Here is a 25,024-nt window from a genome sequence, read left to right on the forward strand (position 1 = left end):
CCCCCCCCGGGGTGGTCAAGTGGGTTTGGCTCCCGAAGCAGCCTTGGCCCTTTTTCTCCCCGCACGCGCTCCCATTGTGGTCCTACCGGATTTCAATGGAGACGTGGTTGGAAGTTCTGCCCTGCTTCATTTGTAAGGCAAAGAAAATGCGTTTCTAAAGTTTTCTGGGAAGCAACCGGAGAAGCCACCACACTTGAATCTCTCTTTTAGCATGGAATATAATCAGGGGTCATTTGGTAGAAAAAGAGGTGCAGGAGCTCATTAGCATAGCTTATTTGCATATGCCACACACCCCTGACATCATCGGAAGTGTGTCAGAAGGCAACACCCACTGCTCAGGCTCCACTGGACTGTTTTGGATTGCTAGCTATTGGGGGGGGGACCTGCAGATCTGTCCTCACAGAGGAGGGAGAGCTTGTGCCTGAATGCTGTGGGGGGGGGGCTCTGCAGCTTACCTGGCTGCTTCTTGCTCTGACTGAGGGCTGCTGGGAGCAGGGGGTGGGGCTTGTTTCATGTGCTCTTGGCTCTTTACTGCCGGAGCTCCACTCCTGTGCGCTCCTGCAGGAAATGACACCTGAATATAATCCAACGGAAACGGACACTCAGAGAAGCAATAGGGTGTCTTGTGGCCGCTGTCTGATATCCAGTTAAACACAGTTCAGGCCGTTGACTGTGATGGGCTTGAGCACACTTAACAGTGCATTGAATTGGAGATAGATATGATGTAGGACCTGGGAGGTCAGGATCAGATACCCACTCTTGCTGGGTGTCCCTGGGCCAATCGCAGCCTAACCTACCTAATAGGATAAAATGAAGGGGAGGCTGTTGTAAGCCACTTTCAATCCCCAGTGGGGAGAGAAGTGGGGTATAAATGGAATATATTATTAAAGGCCACAAGGACACACACCCCTTTCAAAAAAAACCTTTATTGGACCTACAGGCACTTCAGGAATTTTAAGAAGTAGCAGTGGATAGCACATCAAAATGACTACCTTGGAGGTGGGTCAGACCAATCACAAAATTGCTCCCTTGGGACTTGGTCCAATAACTTAACAGGTTCCACAAAATGTCAGGAGGTTCCAAGCCTGAGATACTCCTACAAGGGAGGCAACTGTTGCTAACTGGGTGTTCCCTGAAACCCCAAAGGCAATGCCCCCTGTACTCTTTGGAAGCACCTCTTACTCCAGTGAAGTGGAAGAAAGCAGGCAGTTGCTCTTCACTTTGGGGAATAGATGATGTGGGAAAGAAACAAGAGGGTACTAGCAAACACATTGCTGGGCACCACAGTTATCCACAGGCACCAAACTGGAGACCACAGTTTTACAATGTTGGACTAGGAGCTGAGATCCAGATTGAAACTTCCACACTGTCATGAAGCTTGCTGAGTGACCTAATCATGTTATCTCGGCCTAACCTACCTCACAGAGTTGTGGAGATAAAATGGGGAAAGTGATAACCACCCTAAGCTACTTGGAATAAGGGCAATATGAAAATGTACTAGGTAGATTACACGGTTGGTCATCTATTGTGCATGTTCTGGAAAGTTAAAGGACCTGGGGGTGGGGAGGGGCTGTGAGAATCTGCTTTAAATTCTGGCAGTCTTGGATTCAGTTCCCAACCTCTCAGGAGCAGCTGTTGAGAAAGACCCTCTCCCTCTTTCTCTGAGACCTTGGAGAACTGCTGCCAGTCAAAGCAAATTAGATGGACCAACAGTCTGACTCAGTATAAGGCAGCATCATATGACCGCCACCAATCTGGTTTATAACAGGCTCACATTTGTTTCTCCCTCCCACAAATTCTGACCACATACTTCCTGCGACCCATAATTATGAAGCCATTATTGCTGTGCGGTTCCACCTTTATTATAGACCGTGGTCAGTTCTGAGGATTGTGAATTGTGGGCCTAAATACATTTCCAAGCCACTGGGTTGTTTATTATCTGGAGAACAGACTGGACTTTGAGAATACAAAGTTACCATCCTTGACATAATGAATCCTGAAAAGGAATTTGTGCAGTAGCTAGATATTTGCATTTGGAACAGGGAGCAATGTATAATTTCTTAAAACAGGAAGCTGACAGGGTTTATATCAGGGGTGGCCAAACTGTGGCTCAGGAGCTGCATGCAGCTCTTTCACACATATTGTGCAGTTCCCGGCAGGGTGGCTGAGGAAGCTAAATATCATTAGCAAAAAAGTATCATTGGACAAATAAATGTCATTATCAATATCTGCTTTTACCACTTTTGTTATTATTTTTGGCAGTCTCATTTAATGTTAATAAAAATCAAATTTGCATACTTACCAGTAAAAACGTGTAATATTTGTTCATGTCTTGTGGCTCTCTAACATCTGACTATTCTATGTGGCTCTTACATCAAGCAAGTTTGGCCACCCCTGGTTTATATCCCTATTACTCTTATCCCCAGATTTGAGAAAGTTGGCTATGGTTCTTAAATAGTGAGGGGAAAAACCACTGTAGGCTCAGATACATTTTTATTAGTATGTAACATGGCCCAGAGCTCAGCCCTTGTACCTCATAACAATCTTGACCCTTCTCACAATTAATTATTTTCACTGACAGACAGGGAATTCAGACATTCCCATTCTCTGATTGCCAATGAAAATTACCTAATCCACCACATATTACATTGCTAGGAGTCTGAGATGTCTGGAATGCACTGTACCTATGTTGCTAAGCAATTGATATTTCTGCAGCTTTTTTCTAAGACATGCTAGTTGGATGAGTAAGGCAACTATGTTCCAAAATCAGTTTATGCTGTTAGGATTCAGTATACATTCTCCAGATGCAAGAATACAGTTAGTGTATACTAAATGCATGCTTTGCATTCTTATGAGATTTAATAGTTTAGTGTTTGGCTGTGATCCTAAATACATGTGTCATGCACCACAATGAAGCAAGAGATCTTAGTCTTGGGCTGGTTTTCCTTATCAATTAACTAAAATAAGATCAAAATGAACAACCTTATTTGGTGTTGTACTGCACTGAGGCAGTGGTTCTTGGAGTATGCTGTAAAGATCTCAAGCCCAATCCATACATTACTACGTCTGTGTTGCAGACACACTGCTGCCATGAAGACTTTAGATTAAATGTGCTGCTGGAGTTCCCAGCTCAGAACTCCAGGTGCCCATCTGTTGACACAGTCCACACCTACCGCATGGACTTTGTAACATGTGAATTGTCCCTCAGTCACATGCAAAGAAGCAAGCAACTGTTGTGCACAAGCTGGAATCCCTGACCACACTGGTACACCTAAAGTCTGTCCCACCATTTCATTCTGGATTCATTAATTCATCATCTATGCACTAAGAGATAGTTCATTAATATCCCAATTTTGCAAGCTGGGGGATTGAGTCTGAAAGTGGCTTACCCAAGGGTACCCAGTAAATTATCAGTAAACTGGTATCCCAGTAAACTGGGAATAAATGCAGATTGCTCTGGCTGAAGCCAGCACTGTGCCCCCATCCTCAACTCCTACTTAAACTCATATGTCTCTAATTTTAATGAAGCTATGGCATATAGTATATGCATATATTTTGTCAAGCTGTATCTTCCTCCCAAATATTAACACATATGAATCTGCCTTATACTGAATTAGACCATTGATCCACCAAGGTCAGTATAGTATGCTCTGGCAGTGGCTCTCCAGGATCTCAGACAAAGGTCTTCACATCACCTATTGCCTAGTCCTTTTAACAGGAGATGCTGGGGATTGAACCAGGGACCTTCTGCATGCAAAGCAGAGGCTCTTCCTGAGCTACAGCCCCTCCCTGATATACATGGTTTGTTATCTGGAGAACAGGCTGGACTTTGAGAATACAAAGTTACCATCCTTAAGATAATTAATCATGAGGTGGTGGGCTCTCCTTTTGAGGTTTTCAAGCAGAGACTAGATGGCCATCTGACAGCTTATTCTGTGAACTTAGGCAGATCATGAGAGGGAGGGCAGGAAGGGCTGCATCAGTGCTTAGTTCTCATGGCCCTTTCTTACATGCCCAGGGAAATGCTGGTCGCCACTTTGGGATCAGGAAGCAATTTTCCCCAGGCCAATTTGGTCAGGGATCCTGGAGGGTTTTGGTCCCCCCCCCTTCTGGGCATAGAGCAGGGGTCACTGGGGTGTGTGGAGGGGAAGTATTTGAATTTCCTGCATTGTGCAGGGGGTTGGACTAGATGACCCTGGAGATCCCTTCCAGCTCTAAGATTCTATGATTTTAAAGAATGTGTGCAAAATATACATTGCTCTGAATTTTCACATATTGAAGGTTTCTGATTACACACATCCAACAACTACTCTAAGCATATTTATTTGTTTGTTTGTGTATTTGATTACCATATGTATGATTAGGTGACATCACAACATAGTTTCAGTGTATTTTCATTTTTGTCCATATAATACAAAGTCCAAACTTAATACTTATTTAATGGACATTTCTAATATTTTTCTGAGCCATGCATGTAATCTCTGTAATGATTTTACTGTAAAGTATGCCAGTATTATTAACTTTGTATTAAAAATCCATTAGAGGCTAAAAAAAACCCCAACAAGTTGTCTAAAGCCAGTTAGGGAGTTTGGGGATGGGATCAAAACTGGGGACTACCAGCTAATAGTCTATACATTATGTGACATCTGTTGTCATCCAGTGCAGAGCTGCACCCTCCTAAGTAGTCTTAGAAAGGTGTAACTATGCTTAGGAGGGCATTGACCATCTTGTAGCCTAACTTTAGTGGCTTGAATCGTTCCTTTTAAGTAGTACAATCCTATGCAGAGTTCATGGAAATCAATGAATACAGGCTAGAGTATCTCTGCATAGGGTTGCACAAAAATGGCTACTCCCTGTAGTTTTCTGAAAGCTTGGCTATACAAATGGCATTTTAATTCACAAAGGTTTAACATCATTCTTTCCTCTATTATTTTCTCATGGGAGATTATTTTTGTTCATTTCAGTGAGTTGAAAGCAACAGCCTTTAACATTCACTTCCACTTTAAGAAGCTAATTCATGGGCCTGTAATGTCACAACCATAATAAAAAATGGGGATAAAAGCATGGTTGGACATTAGCAGTTTGGGTTTTGTTTTAATGTTTTTTGAAAGCCAGGATCAGTTCTCATTTTCATGTTTAAACCTGTGTCTGAGAGAGGGAGGAAAAATACCTCTTATATGCACAACACTGAAATATGTATTATTGCAAAACACCTGATCATTCCTAAAGAACTGTTATTTTTTTTCCAGAGCAGTACTGCAGGCTAGATCTTGCTTACATAAACACCAAGAGGATACTTTGATTGAAATTAGGTGGAGCCTTACGCGGTAATAATGTTACAACCCAGGATGGCCCAGGAAGTGGAATGTAGCCCTTGAACCAGGGCTTGAACAAACCTGAATACAATGGGTAATATTACAGACTAGGAGTAAGGCCCGTTGTGGGAAGAAATACAACAAGCTCTAGAAGGAAGATCCAGGTGAGTGTCCTGACTGTGGCTGGTGGGGCGGAAGAGGGAAGGGGAAAATTGAGGGAGGCAAGCCATGTTTATTTCCTTCCGCTTAGTTATAAGGCAGGGCTGTCTCAAGTCATTTTGCTACCCCAAATGGGTAGTATGGGAGGACAGCCTCATGGTGACAGGTATGGTTCCCTCCACCCCTGACTTATGTTGATTTGGGGTTATGCAGTGGCAGCTAAGGTAGAAAAGCACCTCCTCATGTGCCATGTCTTCTGGGTTCCAAGGGTCTGGAAAGGGGTTCCGTAGCCAGTTACAGGTTTGCCAACTCTGGTTGGGGAGGGCAGGGTTTGGGGTGCAGAGGGACCTCAGCAGGGTATAATTCCATAGAGTCCATTGCCCAAAGCAGCCATTTTCTCCAGGAGAACTGATCTTGGAGATCTCCAGGTGCTGCCTGGAGGCTGGCAGTACTAAGGGGAGGGCCAGACCTGTAGATTTGAGGGGTAGAGCCTGGGGAGGGCAGGGTTTGGGGTGCGGAGGGGCTTCAGTAGTGTATAATGCCATAGAGTCTACTGCTCAAAGCAGCCATTGTAATAGCTGGGAAATTTTCTGTAGGGGAAATGATGTGCAGTGGCTGGGGAACAGAGTGATTTCTGGGAGATCTCCAGGCCCCACAGGGAGACTGGCAACTCCAGTGACCATTTAAGGGAAGATTGGGATATGTATTTTTGCAACTCCAGTGACCGTTTGAGGGAAAATTGGGACATGTATTTTACCTTAGGACACATTCAGTGACTCGCAACAACAAACTGTTTTGAATGTTAGAGGCAAAGGCCAATCAGGCGGCATATGTAAATGACCTCTGTGTTCCAACTGGCTATTGGGGGGGAGAGAAACAGCAAACTGTTTAGAATATTGGAGGTGAGACTCAGGGAATGCAGCCAGTGGATAGGGACAGCTTCTGAGTGACAGATCAGGGAGATAACTGATTTGGGAGCATGTGGAATGTTCAGGAGAGTCCATGACCAAAACAGTATATAAAGGAGAGATAGCATAATCTCAGTTTTAGTCTACCATCTAGGTATGTGTACTGTCTTGCAGGTATACTATTAAAACGTACCACCGTCTCCTGTACAAAATTGCCTGGACATTTTAGTTACTGTTGGGGGTCTTTCCTCATATTCCCATGTCACCTGAAGTATGGTGTTTTTGTGAACAAGGATAACACCTCTTTAGTAGCACCAAGACTGCACAGCTCTCTGTCCAGGGAGGTTCACATTACCCCATGTGGTCAGTGTTCCAGCACTGCTTAAAAATTCTGTTTCAGGGGGCTTTTGTAGTATATGAAATGCTACTGAGAATTTCTAGTTCATATTTGAAATCATAGTTTTTTTTAAATAGCTGCTCTGTTTTAGGTATTTAAATTATTTTATGTGGTGTTTAAAATTTGTTAAGGAGCCTTGTGGATCCAGTAAGACATGGGAAACTAGGGTAATTATTTTAATAAATAAATGTGGACAGAGTCCAAATAAATGCAAGCCTGCTATTTCTCATTAAACTGACAGCTGAAATCCACACATATACCAGCACCACGAATCACAGCTTTATATTATTTTTTTTCAAACAATGTAAAGGTTAACATCTTTAGAGTGGTCTTTTACTTAGTGATTCGATTCCTAAGAGTGATCCCCTGCGAGGAAATCGGCGAGAAGGCTTGGCGAGATCTAGTCTTTTACTCATTAATGCTAACATGCCAGATGATTGAAGCAGACATTTTGATTTCTTTCATAATGGGTTTCAGAAACAATAGAAGTGGCTGGCTCCAAGGATAACAATAATGGATTATATTGATTCTTGGCACATAAATGTATTAAAAGCTGATCTCTTTGCTTGTTTCCATTCCTAGTTAAATGGGAACCTAGAAAACAACAGGGTAAATTTTTCGAGTTACGATTTGCAGTTAGTCAGATTATATAATCATACCTGTTAACAGATGCCCTGATGGCTTTATGGTAAGACAGCACTTCAGCCAGACATGTATATCTGATAAGTTTAGCCTGAAGTGTAGCTGCCATGTTTGGCCTAAACAACGAAACCTACATAGTCAGTGTGCCACAAGCTCAATGAAGCAGGCTTCCACTCATGTATTCTAGCTGGTTGCATGCATGCAATTAGGGATTGCACCAAAATTTCCTGAAATATTTTTAGTCAGCTTTTTCCTAAAAAAGGACTTAAGGAAGGCTACAATGATTTTTAAAATGTACCAGAGTGAAACAATTTAACCCAACGTATCTTTTTTCAGCTCTTCTTTCCCATCTGTTCCATAGCACCATCTCTGCACCTTCACAGGTCTCTGATTTTGTCTATTAATCCTCCCTCTTCTGCCACCCTATAGTTTATCCTCTGCATCATAGGTCTGCAGTCCCCTTGTTCTCCTTCTCCATCTACAAAGCCTGTTATCCCTCTTCCTCAGTCACAGAAATCTCTGTTCCACCTATTACCTAGTCAACCTTTCTCACAAGTCCCCCCCGTGTTCTTTTCTCCCACCTTCCTTGTGTATTTAACAGCAAGCAATCTCCAGTCTTTCCATTTTCCCAACAGTTAACATACTGAGACTATGCTTGAATGTCATATTTAAACACCATGGTTAAGGGAAAATTTGCATGAAGTGGACTAGTTGGTAGACTGGAGTACACGCCTCACTCCTCCCTCTTCTTTTCACACCAGTCATGTACACATTTTCCCTCTGTTGTGGTTAAATGCAGCATGAGGGAATGTGAGAGGCAGGTGGGCTATAAAGAATGGCTACCTGCCAGCGTGACCCAGGATGGAAAGACTGGCACTAACTCTTGTCATTTAGTGTAGTGGTTAAGTGCACGGACTCTAATCTTAGAGAACCGGGTTTGATTCCCCACTCCTCCATTTGCCCCTGGCTGGATGACCTTGGGCAAGCCATAGTTCTGGCACAGCTGTTCTTGAAAAATAGCAGTTTCTGTCAAGAGCTCTCTCAGCCCCACGCCCCACCTTCCTCATAGGGTGTCTGTTGTGGGGAGGGGAAGGGAAAGGAGTTTGTAAGCCGCTCTGAGACACCTTTGGGTAGTGAAGGGCGGGGTATAAATCCAGTCTCCTCCTCTTCTTTTTTATTAGGGCCAGCAAGCTCCTAAATCATGGACAGGAGAAGCAGAGCAGATGTAGTGAAGCAGATATTCTCCCATCCTCACCCTCACTTCTGAAGGGATTTGGTGGGATTTAGTTGCTCCCATGAAGAAATGGAAGGGTCCACAAACAGCCAAGGAGATGAGTGTAACTGGCCTGTGGACTTTCAGCTGTACAGGTCAATTTGCCACAGTACTTGTAAATTAGGTGCCAATGTAATAGTGTGTTTTTGTGCTCTTCAAAGAACAGAAACACATAGCTATAAATTAACTTTATTCCACAGTGGGATATGAAACACTGTATTGCCTTAAATTAGACGAAAGTTTTACATCATAGCTTTCCATCTTGTTACCATATGATTTTGCAACTCAGGTTTCAATACAGCTAATACTCTAGCATACTGTGCAAAACTTGAGAATGATTATTTTTCATATTTTTAGTTGCTTAATTTTTTACAATGTTCACAGATAACAGCTCTTTCATCACATATTTCTGAGGGTCAAGCTTCCTGGGTAAGGGCTATGCATCCCACTAAAAACTACAATGCTATTTGTCAAAATGATCACTCTCCAAAGTTCTTTATTTTTCAACAGAAGACTTTTTGCTGCCCCAGTTTTATTTCCTGTTGAAGGAAATCTGGGTGGTTTCAAAACCCAGACAAATAAAGCTTCTCGAAAAGCATCATCATTTGGAACAAGGTTTGTACACAAAGTAGAAACAAATTTTTCTGCCTAATTGCTGCTAAGGAACTTTTCTGCTCTCCGCTCCCACTTTGGAGAAGAATAGTCCCAGGGTTTCCTATTCTCAGTAAACTCATAAAGTTTCCGGAGGGCCACACGAGAAGCCTCTTCTTCAGCAGCCGGTATTGTCTCACCAGCACCTTCCGCCAGAAGCTTCTTATCGCTGGAAATAAAAAATATATATCATTTTATAAGAAATATCAGTTAACCCACAATATGTATAAAAGGTATTGGTAACCCAGCACTCATTTTGAATAATACAGCAATATAACACATTGTATGCTGTACTATATAAATGACAGTGACTTCCAGTGGCTCACTGGAGCTTAGCTTGCCCATAGCAACAAGACTCTGTTTGAGATCTAAACCTTCCCTTCCTTAGAGAATTACATTTCAGCAGGTCATGGCAAAGTACACTTTGAGTGAGGTGGTAAGGACAAATTAATCAAAGCTTCTGCATTGTCTTTCAAGGCCAGTCTACACAAGCAGCTAATTCATGTGTGACAGCGGTGGAGAATGTCATAGGACTGAAGCCCCCCTCCACTTGATAATACATTAGGGTGGCACTACCTCATGCTATTTTTCTATACACAGGGCTTTTCTTATTTGATGAAAACATTTAATCATAGAATCTCCTACCGGCAGTCTGAAATGAAGAGTTTGATTTATGTAAAAGATTTTTCTCTTGACTTTCTGTTCCAAGACCACTAGCTATAAATAACAATATCTAAGCTCATTTTTACTATGTGATCTATTTCTGTAGGACCAGTCAATATTGCCGTTATTTTTACCTCACCTGAGAGCAATTCCACCTTATACAAAACAGAGAGAAAAGTTAGGCTCCATGTATGTGTACACGTGTGTGCGCACAAGTGCTCTCTTTCCAAGATAATGCCTACAGGAGTAGTAACATTGGTTGTCTGCAGTCTGTTTTATGAAGTCAAAAATAGGAACACGCATCTGAATGTCATGTTCAGTACACATCAATCTAGTACTGAAAAATAAGAACTGCAAGGACAAACCAAGACCTAACAAAGTGTGAGTGAGATCCAACTAGGCATCTGGCAGGGAACAAACAAAATATATATATCAACAAGCTCCAATTGAATTTGAAAGTTAGTTCCAGCAGTCAAGGAGAAGGACAAGGAAAAGGTCAGGGACTGGCAATGAACAGTGGTGATGGTGTAAGGGGAAGTAATGGCAATGAAGGAACAAGGCTAGACTGGGATGAGTAGAAAGGCTGGGTTATGTAAATTAAAAGAGATCCCCTCCCCACACACTCTTATCAGGTTTAAGAGGTTATCATGGTAAGGACTAGTTTTTGAATTACAATGTCTAAACTGTAATTACATTTGAATTTACAAACTACATTTCAGATCAAAGAATACCAAAGGTACAGGCTGCCTTAAGCCAGAGAAGTCAGACAAGGGTTTGACTACCATGGCTACCAGAGTGCATCACCACTCTCCAGCTGCACTACTGAAGGGAGGTGGGGGGAATCACTCCCTCCTGCTGACCTTCTCCACCCAACTTGCAACTAAAGCAGGATGGCAGGAGGCAGCAGCCAGCTGCAAGGAGGAAAGAGGAGGGTGACTCCAAGGTGTGGTTAAAGGAAGAAGGGTGGGACCAAAGAGGAGAGGTCAAATGGGAGAGCTTGTATTTTTATACTGATAATTTATTATTTTAATTGTAAGCTGCCTTGAGCAGGACTCAAGAGGGGCACAGAAATCTCCAAAATAAATAAATAAAGAGGAAGAGTGGGGCAACTGTAGGGAAGAGGAGTGGCTAGAGGAGGAAGAAGGAGTATTAAAAGCTAATCAGGCAGTTATATCCTCTTGCCCAAGTCCCACAAAACCTGGAGCTGGCCCCAGCTGATAGGCACACAGGCACATGTTACTGTAACACTGTTGAAATGAAGCTGATAATGATTCTGGTAGGTAGCTTTGCAAGGAGTTATTCTACATAAGCCTACTTCAGTTCCATAATGGAAGAAAGGTAGGATGTAAACACTTAACAGATAAAGCTAAAGTGGACAGGAGTCCTACTAACCAGTACAATCCAACAAAGTACAACGGCAAGGCAGTGCTAGCTCCCGACTGTCTTGTTAGCCTTGGCTCTGGAGCAGATATATTCCTCTTGGCCAGTTCTTCCACCAGCAAGCCCATGGGGTTTACTATATTCCAAAGTTCAAACAGCTCTTTTCCTATCAGCTGAGGAATGAAGAAGTCCTGAACATAAAAGGGGGGAAAGTAACAGGGGCCATAAGTTTTGATTCCTGATATATACAGAAATTAAAGATAGAACAGCAAATAGAAATATGAAGTGTTGGTATGTGGTGTGCTACATATTTAACAATTATAATTACAAAGAAACTTATACATTGTGTCCTGTTCATTGTTCAAAAGGCCAAAGCTTGTTAGTTAGAGTTTCTAACCCTTAGGACAGTATTTCTCTGAAGCCGTTCAACAGAGGCCACATTTCCTTAAAGTCAGGGAATCCTGGTTTACATAATTTTTCCAAGAAACTTAACTGTTACCTACCACAAATCAACGTACCTCTCGGCCACCACATACCATAGGGCATATTCATTAACATATTAGTAGAAAGAAACCATCTGCATGTTAATGTGTGTGTGTGGGGTGAGCACATCAGTTTACCTGTAAATTATATTGCTCGGCTCTTTTTGTAGAAAAAGCCCAGCAGGAACTCATTAGCATAATAGGCCACACCCAACAGCAAAACTTATTAGGTATTAGGCCACACCCTGACAGTACCGCTCATTAGCACATTAGGCCGCACCCCCATGTTACCAGAAGTGTGGTCATCCAGCCACACCCACCTTTCCCTTCTTATTCTGTTTACCTTGTTTGTTGTCAAAACCCAGGGCATTTTTTGTAGCAGGCACTCCTTTGCATGTTAGGCCACAAACCCCTAATGTAGCCAATCCTTTTTTTTTGGTAAACAAATTTTATTTTCTCAGGAATACAACATGTGAAATTAAATCATTTCATTCTATCAATTGTCTACCCCATTCCCAATTCCTCCCCTCCCTCCGGTGGCTTCCCGCAATGCTTCCCCCCCCGCTCCAAATTACTTCATATCATCAACTATATCACTTTCTTATCATTACAATCTAAAGATAACATCATTTGACTTAATATTGATCTAAACATATTAAGTTTTGTTTCACATCCCAGTTCTTTTCCAGATATGTTTTAAAGTCACTCCATTCTTGAAAAAACACGTCGTCTTCTTTATTATTCAACTTCTTCGTAATTTTGTCCATCTCTGCCATGAACAGAACTTTTTGTATCCAGTCTTCAATTTCTGGCACTTTCTCTGTTTTCCAAAATTGTGCATAAATCATTCTCGCTGTTGTGATTAAGTACCAGAATAAAGTCTTTTTAGTTGTATTGACTTCTTCCATTTTCAATCCCAAAAGCAGAATTTCCGGTGCCTTTTTGAAAGAGCATTTCAGAATTTTTTGCATTTCCTTGTGGACTTTTGTCCAAAAGTCAACTGCTTTCTCACAAGTCCACCACATATGATAAAATGAGCCTTCATGGCTCTTGCATTTCCAACACTTATTTGACATATTCTGGTTCATATTTGCAATTTTTTTCGGAGTCATGTACCACCTATACATCATTTTATAACAATTCTCTCTAACATTGGTACAAGGCGATATCTTAATAGAATTTTTCCACAAATATTCCCAGGTTTCAATAGACACTTCCGTATTCATATTTATCACCCATTTTATCATTTGCCCTTTTACAGTCTCATCTTCAGTATACCATTTTAGTAACACTTTATACATTCTAGAGATATTTTTCCCCCCTCCACTCTCCCAACTAATGTAGCCAATCCTAATGAGTTTCTGCTATAGGGTGTAAATAGCCCTGAAATTGCTCCAGCTTAAGGACAAGGAAAGCTCTGTCAAGAAGGGCACTGATCCCAGTTTACCAGCAGGTGTGTACACTGGAATGCCTGCTGATAACCAATGATAGGGACCCTGTTACTGACAACAACCCCCCCCCCCCGTTTGAACTGGAAAGGATCCCAAAATTATGAGCATTACTAAAACTCAAAAAATAATTTTTCCGAAGAGGTGGAGCTTCTCCAGATGCTCTTTCCAGGGTGACTGATAACCAGGCAACCTGGTGACTTATACTTCCTAAGGTACATCTTGCATGTAGTCAGAAAAGCATTGAAAGGCTGGGAGAGAATTGCTCATCTGCTCACCTATCTGTTGGCTGGATGCAACCAACTCACCTGCAAAGAAGAAAGAAGGGAAAGGGGCTCTCTTGCTCATACTGTATATATAAACTAGAGAACAACTAGAAGTTCCAATGCTCACATTTGTTTTCAAAAGCAGGCATTACAAGTTGCTATATGTACTCCAAGACCAGGGTATGCACATTTTGGACACCTTTATGCTGATAATGCTATCAAGCACACAAGAGTCTCCACATTATACCATTCATGCGGTATTGCCCTTGTAACGATTCCTTGTTTATGGGTGTGTGTCTTTTAAAAAGTTTGGTTGCATGTGATAGTCTAGAGTGCTTGAAGAGACAAGTGTGGTGTGATTGGTGAGTGACAGAGAGGGGGAGGGGTTTTGGAAGTGATGCTGTGTGGATGAATATGTATGTCTATCAGAAGTGACAGTTTGAGGTTTTGACAGCTGAAGGGTGACAGTTGAAGAGTGACAGTTTCTGAAGACAGGGGTGTTTAGAAGAGTTCGTTCTGAAATCTGAGAGAGAAGCAGTTTGTGTGTGTGAACAGCTGAGGTTGTTCTGAGAGAATAATAAAATGTAAATGAAAGTAATTGAAGACAAAGTTTAGGAAAGGCTGTATGTCCTCGAGAGAAACAGTGAACTTACATGACCTTGAGTTAAAGTTACAAAGTTACATGCCAAGATCCCTGACAGTGAAGGGAAAAGTGTGTGAAATACCAAAGCAATTGTTTAGTATTTACCCATTCCTAGTTACAGTGTTCTACCATATTACCATATTATTTACGAATTATATCAATTTATTTAAGATACCAGTTCTGAAAGAAATACTTCCCAGGAAACACATAGACCCTCATGAAAGCCTAAAAACCGACCTACCTACCCAGTGATAGAAATATTATAGTATAAAGGTTTGGAAAGCCTTAAATTTCCTGGTGGCAGCCGGATATACACAGTAAAACAAAACATAAAGAACATTTTAATGGGAAACCAGACCTCCCCAGATAAGGGGTCGTCACAGCCCTCTATAAGGGGATGAAAAAAATTAGATATTTTTGAACACAACAGTGACATTGCCACAGGTTTTTGATTGGACATGTCATCAAATTAGGCCAAAGAGCATCATTTCTTGCCCCAGTCAAGAGCATTTGGCAGCCCCCAATAAAATTATTCTAAGACAGCACACAAGAAAATATGACAAGTAACACATCACTGGCACAGCTGGATGTGTTAGAATTTCACAACAACAGCCCTTGAGTCCCAGTGAGAAAGGGAGACTATAAATAACATAGTTTCCAAATGCTCATATTCTCATGCATAAGTATTTGCCTCTTCCAAATGTCTGGGCACTTAATTTTGCACATTACATGTGTAAAAACTGGAATAATTCGAGTGACATGTGTGCAAACACTGAGCTAATGGAAGGCCAACCAGGGAAGTTAGATGGTGATAGAGCAAACATCACCAAATTCAGACTCCATAACAATATCTGAAACTTTGCATTTTCTTGGAGCACCTATCCTTTCCACTGGCACAGCTTGTAAACAGTCCTGCATCCAGGATGTTTAGTTTCTTCTTTAATTATCCACAAATGTTTCATAGAGTAAAAGCTATATAATTAAAGAGGAGGGTTGTAGGCAATTATACTCTGCTGGCTTTTAAGTAACAAAATGCAATTCATTATTCCTTGTGCGTTATGACAGGGAGCCTTGGATGGGTGCCAAAGAACAATTCATTCTGCCATACATAGCAATGTTATATTGCACAGTAACTTACCCTTACAAATATCTCCGTTCTCTGAGGGCCGCTGCTTTGAAGCAATGCTCCTATTACAGCAAAGAAAGTTCGTTGAAGTACATTAGATGACACAGGAAATTCTGCGCAAAGTGTCAAATCGTGTAAAGATAAGTTTTTGGCCACATATGATACTAATTCTTCACTAGTGAGGAAGTTAACAATAGCCTCAATGCCAGCAGGTGGAATTTTTGGAAAGGCCTTTTCAAGGCATTCTGTGAGGTACGAGCGCGAAAAAGAGGCTCCCTGCTCAGAAAGTTGCTGATTGTCCTTGAGATTAAGAGCAATTTCTTCTTTTTCCAGTCCCAGCCTTCTGCGTCTGGCTTCTTCATTTTTAATGTAACAACGATTGATGAAGGCAGTTTTGAGGAGATCCAAGGAAAACTTCTCATGCAATCGATGACTAAATGCTTGTATTTCTGCATGGTAATCCCAATTAAGTTTTTCAGAACTGCATAATGAAAAACAGAAAATAATTAGGAACAAAATCACTGATTCCACAAAACAGAGTTTAACAGACTTTGGGACAGTCTGTACCAGAGAAAAAGATACTGTACTGTACTAGATTTTAAAATGTATTCCATTCCCACACCCAGTTTCTATCTCTCTTAAGAAACCCCAAATATAGAATGCAAAGTTTACAATGTGTTATGAACAACAACAAACAGTATTTCAGAGGAATGCTAAACAGTTACCGGGAATTAAGCCCTATTAAACTTACTGGGGATAACATCCAAGAAAACACACTAAGGATTGTATGCATTTCTTTGATATTTTACATTCTTCTGGTTACAAAGTGTCAGTCTAAGGAACTTGTCCAAACAATACTGCTTAATATATACTGTATATGGAAGACTATCCTGTTTAGGAAATAATCACAGGCTAAATTCAGTCTATCACAACTTTTTTTACATGGATTTTATGCTGTTTCCCACATGCAAATAAGTGAATGTGCAAAAGCTTCACAGAGTTCATCAGGAAGATTATGGAATGGCAACTACATTTGTTTCATCTCTCTCATACCTTAGCCCCCATTTACAATACATATGGGGACTGTTACAAGCTGAGCATGTGCAGCAAGAAGCAGAATTGCATCTACTGGCCCCAACCCCACACACATTTTGTATAATTTACAAACAAGAGCCTTGTGTCCATCTGATTGGGAACTCTTGCAAATACAGACTCCTGATCACTTATACAGAAACTATCTTTGTAGATGCCACCAAAATGCAAATAATACAGGGCCAGCTAGACACAACTCCATTCAGGTCTACCAGAGACAAAAATCTAACCCAAAAATACCTTACTAGTATTTTTGGGGTAGGTTTCAGCATCCCAAATGTATCTGGGTTTTCTCGGGAAAACTAGGGGGGGAAAGGCACCCCAAAACCCTGGATATAAATGGAAATTACTGGGCAGATTTGAAAACAGTAGAGAGGCAGAACAGATGGCCCAAAAATCAGCTGTGCTGGTGGGGAGAAAACTGTTCCTGCCAGCTCAGCTTGAGGGGCTGGCTTCTCCTGCAGACCAGTTTAAACCAGGCTGCAGAAGAGGCCAGGATCTGGAAAGAGATTGCTTCCTGCAGGCTCTGGCTTCTCCTGCAGCCAGTTTTAACCCGGACTGCAGGAGATGTGAGCCCAGCCAGGATCTTCTGTGCTGTGTGGAGCAATGTGCTCCGTGTGGCACAGCAACTCCTGGGGCTCACTTCTCCTGCAGCCCGGTGGTTTAAACCAGACTGCAGGAGAAGCAAGTCCAGCCAGCATCTCCTGTGCCATAGAGAGCACATTGCTCCCGGCAGCACAGCAGGTCCTGGGGCTCGCTTCTCCTGCAGCCTGGTTTAAACCGGACTGCAGGAGAAGTGAGCCCAGCCAGGACTGGCCGTGCCCACAGGGAGCAGATTGTTCCCCACCAGCTCAGCTTTGCACTGGCTTAAAAAAAACCCCACAGACCTGGAAATGTAGGGGATTTCTGGAAAATCCCAGATCCAAATACCATAACCGGTATTGGGATTCAGGATTTTGGGGGGGGGGGGGGGGGTTCAACAGACCAGAAGCAAAAAATTACCAATACAATTTTTTTGCACACCCCTGTACAGACATTCTCTCTCCGCAGATTATAAACTGTCAACTCTTTTTAGGTCACTCAGGAATTTATTTAATTTAACACATGTTTATGTCACTCTTCCTCCCAGCAGTTTAGGGCAATCTAAGCCATTTTCCCCTCTTCTATTTTACCCTGTGGCAGCCACCACCCTATGAGGACGGTTTAGCCGAGAGCATCTGACTGGTCCAAGATCACCCAGTAAACTTTTGTGGCAGAGGGGGGATTTTAACCAGGGTTTCCCAGATCACAACAGAACACGCCAATCATTATCCCACACTGTCGGCATATCCTTCTTCAGAGATTCCGCCGCAAAAGCCAGCTCCCCCTCCGGGTTCCTACTGGGTGGTCAGCAAAACCAGAGGCCCTCTCTGAGCAACCAGAAGTCGCTCCGCGCGAGAAAAGCAGACAGACTGCTTTTCTTCAGAGGCGGAAGTGCCTGCAGCGCCACAACCCGCCGGCTTCCCTCCCCCGTCAGTGAAGCCCCGGTCCTGAAACGCCGTCAGGCCGCCGCGACAGGTGCCTTCCCGCGAGCCCCAGGGAGGCGTTCGGCGCGCTGCCTGGCGATGGAGGCCAAAGAACAGCCAGCCAGCGAGACCCTCACCGGTGCATCGGGGGCTCCAGGAACCGCTGCTGCTCCACGTAAGCTTGGACCCAGCGCTTGTTATCTCGGCGCGGCTGAAGGCGAAGCGCGGCGCATCTAGGAGTGACAGCCAGAAAGCGGCGGGAAGCGTGGACGAACAAAGGTTGCAGCAGCGCGGACGCCATTACGTCGAAACAGCCAGGCAGGAAGGAGGGCCGGGCGCATGAGCCAATTTCACTCCGTCGGGAAACTGGCACCACTTCTCTTCAGTTCCGGCCACTTTAGTTCCGCGGCTGGCGAGACGGCCTTTACCAAGTTTGGGTGGCCTAAGTATTACTAGCCTTCCCCAAAGATGTGTTGAGCGTGTACCTTAGTGTGGCAGTTTCTGCCGTTTCCTTATGTTTCATGGAATAGGCGTAATCAAAAAAGGATACTTTCCCCGGACAGGATCACGATCACAAGCCTGCTGCAAAGCTTATGGACATTAAATCTGATGACAATACCAGGACCAGCTCCAGGGTTTTTTGCACCCTGCGCCCACCAATTTTCAAACGTAATTGCATTTTAGGAGAAGCTAGACGTCTTATATTGTGTGGCCCAAAGTATTGAGTCGACTACTTAACAAAGAGTCAGAGTCAGATTTCAACAAGTGATTCAGCTTTATTGAGCAACACATAACACAACTAGAACAGAACAACCAGAACAGCTTTTGCATTGTAGCTGTGCTTCTTTTAAACTCTCCGGCTAATGTAGCCACGCCTTACTGTACATTACAACCAATAGGATTGTCAAGATAACATCCAATCACAGACGGTGCTCAGGAAACTGGATGGTAGGTGATTGGTCGGCTCTGCCTGGGCTACCAATAGAGATTGCAAGATTAGGATCCTTGCCTATGATGTAGCTTTACATGGTGTTTCAATGAGTACAAACACAGTTTTTCATTAACTTGAATACACCACACAAAGTACCCCTTATTTCTAGAGGCACCTGATTTCTAGAAACATTTGAAAGGGAGACTTTTTCATGACTCTCTAGCCGCAAGCCCTCCAAAGCTTAAGGCAATTCCAGATCATAGAGAAACCTAGAACCATTTCTTTAAAAAAAAACCCAAAAAAACCAAAAAAAAAGATGCAAATGACTCATCTTAACTTGGCACTCGGCTTCCCCACTATAAATAGATATATATGATCAATTATTGCCTCTGGGCTTTCTCCCCCTCCCCCAAGTAAATTTTCCTGCTGGAGACCCTCTCCCAGTCGATTTTTGTTATTTTCATCCTGAAATTGACACAATAATTACAGAGCCTCCAAGCTCTGGATTCTTCCCCTTTTTCTTTCCTTTCTTCCTTTCTTTTAAAAAAATCAGATCTGCTTTCTATTTCCCCCAATTAAAAATGTTTTTAAAACGGCATCATCCCCCCCCCTTTACCCCAGAATGAAAAAGGTGGTGGGGGGAGGAAATATTCCATATCTCTCTCTCTCTCTCTCTCTCTCTCTCTCTCTCTCTCTCTCTCTCTTGGGCCGCTCTGCCCATCGCTTTCTCGCCTCCGATTCATTAGATCTTCCCTCCTGCCCAGAGGGATGATTCTCTTGTTTTGCGAAAGTGCAAGGGGGGGATTCTCCTGTTCTCGCCACGTAAATCAGCCGTTGATCGGGAGGCAGCCGCTGGGGGATGGATCCTTCTCTTATTTCTTCTTCAACTTTCCCCTCCACCTGCTTCCTGCCTTTCCTTTGTCTTTTTGTCTCCAGGTCGGAGATTTCGTTCTCCTCCCAAGGGTTAAGAGTCCAAAGAAATGCATGTTCTGTTTGCACTATCCCAGCACTTTTTTTTTTGGGGGGGAGGGTGGTGGCTTTATACTCCCAGGGGCAAAAGCGTCTGATGTCCGAGCGGCCTTCAGACACGAGAGGTCATTCCGGCTCCCCCAGCTCTTGGGAGGGGCTCTTTAAACAGTTATGGCCGCCCCCAGCAGCAGCGACAGCAACAGCAGCAGCTGCGTGGGGGGGGGGCGCGAAAGGTTCCCCGCCTCCTGGCGGCTGCAGATCAGCATGTGGTTGTGGCGGTGGCAGGGCCGGGGAGTCAAAGGCGGCGGTGCAGGGGGCGCGCTTGGTGGCAGTGGGAACTGCTCTCAGCCAGCCTCCGCTGCCCTTTCCGTGGCTCTCAACCGGAAGGGAGGGGGAGCTCGGCAACCCCAGGGAGGAGCTTCTGGACACAGCGCCCCGATCCCCCAGCCACCCCCCCCTATAGATGGACGGGGTGGTGCCCCAGCAGAACAGGGAGCGCTAGGACCCAGCGAGTCCTCCTGTCGGAGGCTGAGCGGAGGCAGGCAGGCAAGGGCGGCAAGCAGGACCTGAGCGAGGAGCGGCAGAAGCAGGAGGAGCTGCAGGCAGGCGGTGGCGGGACTGGCGTGGAAGCCCAGCACTCTCCGGCTGGAAGATGCATGGCCTTCTCCGGAGACCCAGGGCAGGGTTGCCAACGCGGCTCACGCTGCTCTGTGCCTTTAAATTAAGAGCACCAAGACTTCTTCAAACAAGTGCTAGGCAGAAAGCACAATTACTGTAATGTATTGGACGCATTATGTGAATCACCTAATTCACCTCCTATGTTAAGCTTGAGCCAAACAAAGGCTCCTCTGGACTGAACTCCTATTGGTTGCTCTGCAACAGCGACCAATCAGAACTGTCACTATTCCCTGCGAGGGAAGTATGCTCATTGGACGTTATCCGAACAATCTTATTGGTTGTAATTGTAAATAGGCGTGGCTATGTTAGCCCTGGAATGTTTAAAAGGAGCCTAGCTCCTAATGTTAAGTCGTTCTGGTTTTGAATGCGTTTGAGTGTTTGTTCACTACTTCAATAAAGGTGAATCACTGAGCTGAAACCACTCTCCGAGTCTTTGTTAGCCCGATCTAACAATTACAACGGTTGTTCAGAAATTCACGACACCTCATGCTGTCCTCCAAACCTCTTCCCCAACACTATACTCTGTACAGAGGACTAGGCATATTAATATTTCAGGTAAAGGGAAACGCATACTCACGTATGACAAGCATTTATGAAAGAGTCCAAAAATATTTTTGAGAAAACAGAGTGAGAGAGTGGTGAGAAGCCAACAAATCCAGTTTTGCTTTGCAAGTTACTAGCAGTTGCTGAAGTGATTTTTTTGTTTGTTTGTTATAAGTTTGCTTAAAAAAATAATTTCTGCTAGTGTGAAATCTAGTTCTGGTCAATTTTATATGCTCTATTTTAGACATGAAACATCTATGCTGTGTTCAGGCAATGGAGATTGCTATGAAAAGTCTGAACACAGGAAAAGTTTTATCTCTATTCCTTTAAGAAATAAAAGAGAAGAGGGAAAATGACAATTTGCAAAAACCTAGCTATTTAGTTTATTTCAGCACAGAACAACAAAACATCATGTTGTGGCACCTTAAAGCCTACTCAATGGTAGCCAAATCCCTGCCACACTGGTGCGGTGGTCCATCTTCCTTGCGGGCTATGACTACCAGCTCCAACACCGCCCGGGGAAGGCCATGGGCCACGCCGACGCCCTTAGCCGACTTCTCCTGCCAGACGTGGTTGAGGATCCGGCCCCTGCACACCGGGTCCTCCAGCTGGAGGGCCTGCCGGATGCTCCGTTGCAGGCAGCGGACATTGCCCCCCGCCCAGCCCAGGACCCCGTCATATCCCGGGTTCTGGGCTGGGTGGTGAGGGGGTGGCCTGCGAAGGCGGAAGGCCTCGAGTTTACGGCGTTTACGGCCCGCCGGGAGGAGTTATCCACCCACAAAGGCTGCCTGCTGTGGGGAGACAGGGTCGTGATCCCCAGCACCCTCCACAGAAAGTTCTCCAGGCCCTGCACAAAGCACACCCGGGCATCATTCGGATGAAAGGCCTCGCTCGGAGCTATGTCTAGTGGCCAGGCATCGACGCAGAGTTAGAGGCGTGGGTGAAACGTTGCCCGACCTGCCAAGCCGTTTGACCCAGCCCCCTGGGAGTGCCGTCTCAGTCATGGGAATCCACACGAACCCCGTGGTCCCGGCTCCACATAGACTTCACTGGACCATTCCATGGACTGTTATTCCTTGTAACGGTGGATTCCTACACCAAGTGGCTGGAGATAAGCCCCGTCTCCGCAACATCGTCAAAGGCCACCATCCGCACCCTCCGGAAGATCTTCGCCACCCACAGCCTGCCAGACACCATCGTCTCGGACAACGGGACGGCGTTCACGTCGGAGGAATTTCAACAGTTTCTCAGCAACAACCTGATAAGGCACATCAGGTCAGCACCTTTCCACCCCGCGACCAACGGCTAAGCGGAACGCATGGTCCGGACAGCGAAGGAAGCATTAAGCTGCCTAACGGAAGGCGACTGGGAATGCCACATCGCCCGTTTCCTCTTGACGCAGCGAACAACACCAAACCCGGTAAGCGGTCGCTGCCCAGCAGAACTATTAATGGGTCGGAAGCCAACAATCCTACTGGATCGCCTGCACCCTGATCGAGCTCCCGACCAACGGAACTCCCCCAAGCAGCGGGAAGCACCTCGTGGGTTCTTTCCAGAGGACCCGGTCTTTGCCAGGAACTTCGGTAGAGGCCCGGAATGGATCGCTGGCCGCATCATCCAACCCACAGGAACCGTCATGTATGAGGTGTCCATGGACTGTGGGCAGGTCCAGAGGTGAGGAGCCCACCAGACACCCCCACGCAGGACCTCCCCACTGAAGAGCATCCGAACCTTGCCACCATTCCCCCGGCGGCTGCCGAGGAGGCCCCGACAATGGACGCTTCGGAACCAGAAGGGCCTGCACCACTCACGCATCCCAGCACAGGGAACGGGACCCCTGAGAGCCCCGTACTGGCTTGACGGTCAATGAGAGTACGGCGGTCCCCATCATACCTAAAGGACTATGTGACCTAGGGTGGGTCCGAACTATGGGGGGAGGGATGTTCTGTCCACTGACCACCACCAGAGGTCAGCGAACACTCCAGAGCTTGAATCTGGAGTAACAATGGGGACTAGGCTCCTGGTCTCTCCACTGGGGGACCAATGGGACCGTGGCGGGAGATTTAAACCCACCAACGGGACCTAGGGGTGTGTCCCCAGGTATGTACATAGTTGGCCAGCCGGCCGTTTGTCTTTGTCGTGTGCCAGTAAACCATGTTGATTGCTACATGAGTTTCCATGGTTTCTCCATGTGTTTAACCCGCTACACTTTACTCTCCCAACAATAGAAGAAAAAACCCTAAACTGAAACAGATGTGATGCTGAGAGTTCTGGGAATGGAGTCCCCAGAGTTTATTTTACAGGTATGCAGATGAAGCACCAGGGGCAAATAGGAGCTCCCTGGGTCCATTTCACATCAGGAAAATGGGGTGGCAGACCATGTAGCCTCTACATAGAAGGAGCTAACCAACATGCCCTGAGACATCACCCACCCACAGAACAGAACACGCAAAGACACAAACACAAAACAACTATATAGAAGACTGTGGTACATTCAGTAGGAGGCCAGAATGATCAGACTCCGTCCTGGGATCTTTGCAGATTGGGTTGGAGAGGGATTGACGGTTGATCCCCTTTCTGTGAACATATACCCTTTTGACAGGCAGACAAACTGGGAAGGAAGGAAGAGCAGTCCCAGTGCATCACCCAGCCGCTTCCACAACTGACTTGGGAGAAGAGATGCAAAACTCACAGCCTGTGCCAGACAAAGTTTTTTGTGTTTTTTTTTGGGGGGGGGGAAATAATAGCCTTAGGAGAAGATGGAGCTTTTAAAAATGAGACAGACTGTTTTGTGTCACTGCATTTTATTTATGCACTGTTAACCTGCCTTAAATCCATGGAAGTTGGGATATAAATATGTTTAAAACAAATTTATTATGCTAATAGGATCTTCCTGTCTATCCATCTGCGGCAGGTGTAACTCATCAGGAAAATAAAGCTAAGTGTCATGAAACTGGCCACCAGCCTCAAGATGATTGTGGGAGTTACGGTGTCAAAACTGAAAGGAATCGGAACATCCTGTCCCACATTATCTTGAGAAACCCCCACATACCCCCTGTGGTTAACAGTGGAAGCTAAGATTCTCTGTTTGTGGTAGGCAAACATAACTCATAAGAAAATAAAGCTCAACATTTCAAAATTGGTCATCACCTTCAGGAGCTTTAGTGCCAAAAATGAATCAGTCTGGATGGATGTATTTGTACGTCACAACAAATTGCTGTAAGATAGAAGACTTAAAAAACCCTGAAGTCTTGAATTGTGCTCTGGGTGAAAGGGGAGGGGGAAGGGAGGAAGTTATGTAGGCTCTAGGAGAAGCTAGGTTCACACTCTTCATGGACAAGCCCCTGTTTGTTTGCAATTATTGTAACACTATTGCTTCAGGTTTTTTTAGGATTGGCAAAGAAGGTGAATGGCTATTCATTTTAAGGTCTTCCTGAGAGCAATGACCCCAAGTGTAGGTGAGTCTGTTGTTATTGCCTAGTGAAGGATCCCTTCATTCTCTTTTTTCACCACTCTACTCAGCCTCCATCCTGAGTTCTTGCTTCCTATCAGCCATTGGAAACAAAAGACAGCACCATGTATTGAAATCTAGCTGAGGAAAGGTTGGTTAACTATGGTGATGGAGAAAACTGCAGTATGTAACACTTAAGGGAAGGAAACATAAGATAACAGTCATTATTTGTACAAAGGTGGTCTCTATTTATAGCACATTAGAATAAAAATAAACCCAAAGAGCAGACCAAGCTTGTAATTCTCTGTAGTATATGAAGTAATGGTTCAGAGTGAACAGTGGTAATGTACTTTGAAGGTTAGAATTGAGAGGTGAAGGAATATTGAAGTAGGGTATATGTATGATAGGTGCCAGAAGAACATGGATGGTGTAGATCTGTGTGAACTTTAGCATGTGCAGAAGCATCTATGTAGAGTACATTACAGTAGTCGGGCCTCAAGAT

The 25,024-nt window shown here is 44.4% G+C and overlaps 1 protein-coding gene across 1 annotated transcript; it reads right to left on the reverse strand.

Moving 5' to 3' along the window:
* Window positions 1-8,906: 8,906 nt before the first annotated feature.
* Window positions 8,907-18,290, reverse strand: MRPL44 (mitochondrial ribosomal protein L44). The gene is made up of 4 exons (XM_015417838.1): window positions 18,088-18,290; window positions 15,366-15,834; window positions 11,401-11,579; window positions 8,907-9,514 (listed from the first exon to the last, which is right to left on the reverse strand). The coding sequence occupies exons 1-4, from the start codon at window positions 18,249-18,251 to the stop codon at window positions 9,343-9,345; spliced, it is 984 nt and encodes a 327-aa protein (XP_015273324.1). The 5' UTR covers window positions 18,252-18,290; the 3' UTR covers window positions 8,907-9,342.
* Between the last annotated feature and the right edge of the window lie 6,734 nt (window positions 18,291-25,024).

Source organism: Gekko japonicus, unplaced genomic scaffold (genome assembly GCF_001447785.1).
Source record: "Gekko japonicus isolate JY-2015 unplaced genomic scaffold, Gekko_japonicus_V1.1 scaffold302, whole genome shotgun sequence".
NCBI lineage: Eukaryota > Metazoa > Chordata > Lepidosauria > Squamata > Gekkonidae > Gekko > Gekko japonicus.

What these genes read in the sequence shown, in the direction of transcription:
- MRPL44 (XM_015417838.1), bottom strand. Translation starts at nt 18,251, where the DNA reads ATGGCGTCCGCGCTGCTGCAACCTTTGTTCGTCCACGCTTCCCGCCGC. An exon ending in CTGGAGCCCCCGATGCACCG is followed by an intron (nt 15,835 to 18,087) that starts GTGAGGGTCTCG and finishes TTCATTATGCAG; the next exon opens with TTCTGAAAAACTTAATTGGG. An exon ending in TACTTTGTTGGATTGTACTG is followed by an intron (nt 9,515 to 11,400) that starts GTTAGTAGGACT and finishes TTTTATTTCCAG; the next exon opens with CGATAAGAAGCTTCTGGCGG.